Genomic DNA, 7,051 nt, shown 5'->3' on the forward strand with positions numbered 1-7,051 from the left:
CGCAGCGTCTGCCCCTCTCCATGATGCACGTTGCACGCAGCAGCAGACTTTCTTTACGGTGAACAGCTGCGATGATTAAAAATGTTTTTTTTTTCACTGAGCAGAAAAGATTAAGCCCGAGGTCCGACCCGACCCGAGTCATTTGCTTATATTTTCGACCCGAACCTGCGGGTCCCGTCGGGTTTGTCGGGCCGACCCGACCCGTTGAGAACTCTATCTCTGGGTTCTGGATCATTAAGTTTATATAAACATAGAGTGAGAGCCCCCTGGTGGTCATGTATGTGAAGCTCCATCTCAGTGCTGTAACTCTGGGCTCATCACATGGAGGAGGGAGATGCTGAGTCTCTGGATGGCCCCCCTCTCACTCTCAGACTCAGAGTCTCTATCACTAAGCACTCGTCTCATCCTCTCTATTTCTCTCTCCTTCTCCTCCATCTGCCTGTTGAACTCTGCCTCCATCTTCTCCTTGCTGATGCTGATGTTTCTCTGTAGTTGAGGCAGGATGATCTTCATGAGGTTTCTCTCTGCTTCAGTCCTGGCCTCTCTCTCATAGCTCTCTCTCATCTCCTCCATCTCCTCTCTGTGTCTCTCCTCCATCTCTCTCTTCTCTCTTTCTATCTTTTCTCTCACTCTGTTCAGCTTTCTCTCCATCTCCTCTCTCAGTGCAATCTCTTTATTCAGTTCTCGCTCTATCTCTCTCTTCTTCTCCTCATCCCTCTCTTCTTTCATCTTTCTCTCCAGTTCTGTTGTTTTCTCACTCAATGTCCTGATTTCTGTTTCATGCTGCTGAATCTCTCCCTCCATCTTCTTCAGAGACTCCTGCACATTTTTATCATGTTCCTCTCTTCTCTCTCTCTCCTCCCTCAGTTTCCTCTCCTCCACCTCTCGTTCTTTCTGCATCCTTCTCTCTATCTCTCTGAGCTGTCTCTCTGCCTCCTGGTAGGTCTCACTGCTGTAGAATCTCTCTCTGTTTCCTGACACCATCTCTTCTATCTTCTCTAGCAGCTGTGTGATCTTAGTATCATCAGGCCTGTCCTTAATGTTGAGAAGGTGACACCTGTTCCCACATTTCTCTACCAGCTGCTGGAGCTCCTGGCTCCCTGTCTGGAGCAACTCCTCCACACTCCTCTCTCTCAGCCCCTCAGCATGGGTGAAGAGGATCAGTGTGTGTCCCCAACAGCCCTCCCCAAAAATATCCTCCATTTTCTCCAGCATCCTCCTCTCCTCCCCTTCAGACGGCTCCACTGGAATCACCAGGAGGAAGGCGTGAGGTCCTGGGGCAGACAGACGGACACAAAGCCCCACGTCCTGTCTCATGTCCTTCTCAGAGAGTTCACTGCAGAACCAGTCTGGAGTGTCCACCACGGTCACCCGTCTCCCAGCCACCTCCCCCTGTCTGCTCTCACTGTGCTGGGACTCTGTGGATGTGTGTGTGAGTGTGTGTGTGCCCAGGATGGTGTTTCCTGCTGCCCTCTTCCCAGCTGTGCTCCCTCCCAGCAGCACCAGCCTCAGCTCAGACACAGCAGGAGACACTGGGGGGGCTGGACCAGGACTCTCTCCTCCCACTGCAAACACACACACGCACAATAAGCCATCACACAGTTACATCATAGCACTGCAAACACACACACACACACAATAAGCCATCACACAGTTACATCATAGCACTGCAAACACACACACACACAATAAGCAATCGCACAGTTACATCATAGCACTGCAAACACACACACACACACACACACACACACAATAAGCCATCACACAGTTACATCATAGCACTGCAAACACATACACACACGCACAATAAGCCATCACACAGTTACATCATAGCACTGCAAACACATACACACACGCACAATAAACCATCACACAGTTACATCATAGCACTGCAAACATACACACACACAATAAGCCATCACATAGTTAACATCATAACAGTTCTAACATTAGAGCAAAGACACCACACACATCATAACATTGTAACAAACACAGCAAGTAAACTGCCATCCATTAGACTTGACACTACATCTGACGTTTCAGGCTGGTAGGATCATACTTCATGAATGCAAAGAGATAGTTACACACATGTAATGAGTTCTGCATCCCCACTGACTACCACTATGAGAAAGCTACACCCATGAATGGAGCAGAGACCACTGATGACTTACTGAATGGAGGCTCCTCCATACTCCGTCTTCTCCTGATGGGAGGAGGATCTGGATCTGGGAGCCCAACACAGAAACACAGACAGACACTGGATCAGTAGCCTGTTCAACTACAGCAGTACAGCTATCCAGATTCATAAACTGGATGATGGGACCATTTCATACTTTTCCACTGTGATTAAGATTGTAAGGACATCTTGGTGACTGGACATAGTGTACACACACAGGAATGGTTGTTTCACACTCACCTTCCTCTTTCTCCTCCAGCTGTTTATCTCTCTCCTCCTCCAGCTGTTTATCTCTCTCTTCCAGCTGTTTATCTCTCTCCTCCTCCAGCTGTTTATCTCTCTCCTCCAGCTGTTTATCTCTCTCCTCCAATTGTTTATCTCTCTCCTCCTCCAGCTGTTTATCTCTCTCCTCCTCCAGCTGTTTATCTCTCTCCTCCAGCTGTTTATTTCTCTCCTCCAGCTGTTTATCTCTCTCCTCCAGCTGTTTATCCCTCTCCTCCAGCTGTTTATCTCTCTCCTCCAGCTCCCTCTCTTGTTCCTGCAGTTGGGTTCTCAGGTCCTGTAGTTGGCTGTTCCTGTCCTGCAGTTCCTTTTCCAGTGACTCCAGTTGTCTTTTAGTGGTCTCCACCTCACAGGTCATGTTCTCCAGTAGACTCTCTCTCTCCCTCTCTCGTTTAGTCATGTTCTCCAGTAAACTCTCTCTCTCCCTCTCTCGTATAGTCATGTTCTCCAGTAGACTCTCTCTCTCCCTCTCTCGTTTAATCATGTTCTCCAGTAAACTCTCTCTCTCCCTCTCTCGTGTAGTCATGTTCCCCAGTTCTGTGTCTCTTTGATGGATGAGTTTATTCTTCTCATCAAGTTGTCGGTTCATGTTCTCCATGCCTTTGTTCTTCTCTTCTAGCTGTTGTGTCATCTTCTCCCCCTCTTTCTTGTTCTCCTCTAGTTGTTTTAACATCTTCTCCATCTCTCTTTTCTTGTCCTCCAGCATCTTCTCTCTCTCCATCAGTCTCTTTTTGTTCTCCTCCAGAAGTTGCATCTTCTCCTTGAGATTATTTTCTCCATCTTTAATCTGCAAGTCCTTTCCCTCCAGTAGTTTGTCTTTCATCTCTAATTGTTTGGTTTTCTCCTGGGAGTTGTTCTCACTCTCCTCTATCCTCTTGTCTCTCTCCTTGATTTTGTTTTCTCTCTCTTCTATCTGTTTGTCTCTCTCATGTACAAGTCTTTTCCTCTCCTCCATTTCCACATCTTTATCTTTCAGTTGTTTGTCTTTCTCCTGAAGAGCCTTCCTGCCCTCTTCTAGATTTTTGTTTCTCTCAGTTATCTCTCTGTTCTTCTCCTCTAGCTGCAGGTTCATCTTCTCCATCTCTCTGTTCTTGTCCTCTAGCTGCAGGTTCATCTTCTCCATCTCTCTGTTCTTCTCCTCTAACTGCAGATTCATCTTCTCCATCTCTCTGTTCTTCTCCTCTAGCTGCAGGTTCATCTTCTCCATCTCTCTGTTCTTCTCCTCTAACTGCAGGTTCATCTTCTCCTCCATCTCTCTGTTCTTCTCCTCTAACTGCAGGTTCATCTTCTCCATTTCCAAGTCTTTCTCCTCCATTGTCTCCTTGTTTTCCTCCAGTTGTCTGTTTTTCTCCATTAACTCATCAGTTGCCTTCAGCCATGCAGGGAGAGCTGGTGGAAACATGTTGTGATATTTTGTTAATATTTTCATGATTTAGGTGTTGATATACAGTTTTTCTCAGTTGCCTTTTCCTGCTTAACGATGGCCCCTTAATCAGTCTGTATCTATCCATAAAGGTGCCAACTTTGTGTTGCTCTTCAGAAGATGAGAATATGTGGCCTAATCTTTGTGACAGAGTGGACTGAATATTTACTGCAGTAAATACTACTATAGTACCTACTGTATGTATTTGAACTGTTGTTACTCTACTGCAGTATATTCCTATGTAATGGATTTCATTTGGTTACTTTTCTGTAATGAGTATTTCAGTCCACCACCAAAGTATGAGAATAGAATGGCATCAATAAATTATGTTTCAAAGTATATATCATAATTCTTTACAAGAGGTTCAATTGCCACAGGCACACAGGCATGTAGCACAACATACAAGGTAGGATGCACCGGTTCAAATTGATAGCTGCAATTTTATATTGTCAATTGTTTAATGATTGATTGGAAAAATGTATTCATCTGGCCACTAGCTGTGTTGTTTGAAGGAAAGGTTTGTTTGTGCTGCATGTTTTAAACGTTTTGATGGGGTAAGAGCCTTTTGCCAATAAAATGTGCTGTTTTGGCCAGAGTGCCTCAGTGTAGGCCTAAGAGTTAACTGATTTGACAATGTGATTTCAGAGTTGACAGAAGCTGTGAAGCGATTGAGAAAACCTGTAATGAGCAATTTCATTATCTAGTAGACACTTAATTTGTAGTCAATCTCTTGCTTTATATTTTTGCCTTTTTGCTAATCTATGTATCTCTATGTACTGTATCATGTTGCACACATATACCCAGTAAGTTTCTTTACTCTCTCTCTCTCTCTCGCTCTCTCTCTCTCTCACATAATAAGATTCAGATTGAGACTACTGAATTGATCACATTACTCCAATTCTTAAGTCCCTGCACTGGCTTCCAGTGAGTCACATTTTGAGTCACACAAATTGACTCCAAAGCAGTGGAGTTAATTTGTTTATAAATTTGTTTATAAATCCCTAAATGGAGCAGGACCTAATTACCTATCAGACATGCTTCAGTAAACACCTTCCAGACCTCTCAGGTCCCAGGAGAAGGGTCATTCAATGACACGGGCGCCATTTGATGGGATGCAGAAGGCACCAACTATAGCCACAGTGTGTTTCTAAAGCCTAAAGATGATGTACAAGAAAATACTATTCTTAAATAGCATCACACTATTTTTAGCCATTTTTCACAAGTACATGGCCATTTCCATGAGTCCGGTTTGACCGACATGACATTTACATCTAAAATAACACCATGTAAATGGATAGCGCATATACAGTACGACACCCTGGGCTAAGCTTAAAAGGACAGCACACATACGACACCCTGGGCCAAGTTCAAACAGCCTGATGCCTTTTTACTGCTTTAAAGACAAAGCTTGTTTTGCTGGAACAACCACTGCGTAGCCCGGGGCCATCACAGTCATACCCTCCCCTTTAAGGGTACTACATACTCGCCGCTCCTGACCAGTGTGTAGCCCGGGGCCATCACAGTCGTACCCTCCCCTTTAAGGGTACTACATACTTGCCGCTCCTGACCGGTAGCGCGACAACGTGACGTCAAAATTGCGTCATTTCCTCTGTTGCACGAGAAATTTCAGCCTCCCACAGGAAGGTGGTGCACAGGAGATTTTTTTTCAGATGCGCGCGACAAGCAGGATGAGCTTGAAGCCAAGATCAGGGAGCATGCGCGCCTCTATATGACATCAACCACATTCAGGCATTTCATATAGCCTAGCCCACATCTTAAATAAACATGTTTGAATAGTCAGTTTGAGAAGAGAGGGAAATTAACCTGGCTAAGTTACAGCGAGAGTTCGTGATTTTTAAATAGTTTGCTGGATAAGTTAATGAAGCTACCAGAGAGAGATGTAACACAGGGAATTAAGATGAAAGACCTAGGACCCAGGGACATGCCAATAATCCAGCAAAAGGTAACAAAGATATGTATTTTCAACCAAAGGATATCTAAGACCTGAAAAAAATCTCTTTCCACCTTACGAAATTACACAAACTCATCTTTCAGCACAAGCCAGCTAGCTAAAATTTCCCTCGGGATGAATAAAGTATCTATCTATCTATCTAGCTGCACACACCTTGGAAACTAGATGGTAACGATGGTAGTTGTGAATAGCAGCAACCGAAGTCTGAAGTATCATCACAGAGGGCAGTTTTTACGGTCATTGAGGCCAATGCCAATTCAGGAGAATATTGCAACTAGTGTGACCACCACGCGCGAGTATAAATGGTTACGGCGCTCCCGTGACGTCACATTGTCACGCTAGCGGTCGGAGGTGGCTAGTATGTAGGGCGCTTAGTGACGGTGGTCTCTACGGGGTCTGTCACCACACACGCGGTCATTGAGTTCTTAGAGGAGCTGTTTGCCCACTGGGGCAAACCCACAGCAATAACCACAGACAACGGCCCACAATTCATCTCTGCAGAGTTCAGCACTTTACTACTCTACCTCTGGCTTTAGAGGAATATGCTGAGGTATAGAAAGAACATTAGTTGGGTTTCTAGTTTTAAAATGGCCTTTTTCACTATGGGGAGGTTGGGCAGAAATCAATGTGGGAATAGAACTATAAGCGCATGTCATGCTATTACATGAAGCAGCTTGATCTAGAGTAGTAGTGCTATGTGTTACCTGTAGAAAACATGTTCAGATCCGTTTACATGCACAATGTTATTTGAATGGATACCTGGGGGGCATGAATCTGTGGTATTTTCTACTGAATGTCAATGTCTCTGTGAGGTTGTGATGTTGTCAGAGAGCAGCCTGTCAGTTTGTCTGTCTAAGTGGCCTGAAGTGGCCTCTACGGGGTCTGTCACCACACACACGGTCACTAACTTTTTAGAGGAGCTGTTCGCCCGCTGCAATAACCACAGACAACAGCCCACAATTCATCTCCGTGGAGTTCACCATATTTCTGAGTGAGCGAGGGATCAAACACATACGCACACACACACACAACCCACAGAGATCAAACACATACGCACACACACACACAACCCACAGAGATCAAACACATACACACACACACACGCACACACACACAGATCAAACACATACGCACACACACACAACCCACAGAGATCAAACACATACACACACACACACACAACCCACAGAGATCAAAC

General features: G+C 45.1%; 2 protein-coding genes across 2 annotated transcripts in view; both read right to left on the reverse strand.

Annotated features, from left to right (window-relative positions):
• Window positions 1-294: 294 nt before the first annotated feature.
• Window positions 295-2,438, reverse strand: LOC121697574 (GTPase IMAP family member 4-like). Its single transcript, XM_042079142.1, has 4 exons — window positions 2,417-2,438; window positions 2,172-2,225; window positions 641-1,565; window positions 295-484 (listed from the first exon to the last, which is right to left on the reverse strand). Exons 2-4 carry the CDS (start codon window positions 2,188-2,190, stop codon window positions 295-297), a joined length of 1,134 nt encoding a protein of 377 aa, XP_041935076.1. The 5' UTR covers window positions 2,191-2,225; window positions 2,417-2,438.
• Window positions 2,439-2,564: 126 nt separating this feature from the next.
• LOC121697581 (trichohyalin-like) overlaps window positions 2,565-7,051 on the reverse strand; it is a gene marked incomplete at its 3' end in the record, with an annotated part of 6,868 nt that continues 2,381 nt past the window's right edge. The window contains exons 2-3 of the mRNA XM_042079154.1: window positions 2,805-3,847; window positions 2,565-2,618 (exon numbers count right to left, since the gene is read on the reverse strand). Coding sequence (XP_041935088.1) covers window positions 2,565-2,618; window positions 2,805-3,847 — 1,097 coding nt within the window. The remainder of the gene's footprint in view (window positions 2,619-2,804; window positions 3,848-7,051) is intronic.

The sequence above is a fragment of the Alosa sapidissima genome, chromosome 2 (genome assembly GCF_018492685.1).
Source record: "Alosa sapidissima isolate fAloSap1 chromosome 2, fAloSap1.pri, whole genome shotgun sequence".
NCBI lineage: Eukaryota > Metazoa > Chordata > Actinopteri > Clupeiformes > Clupeidae > Alosa > Alosa sapidissima.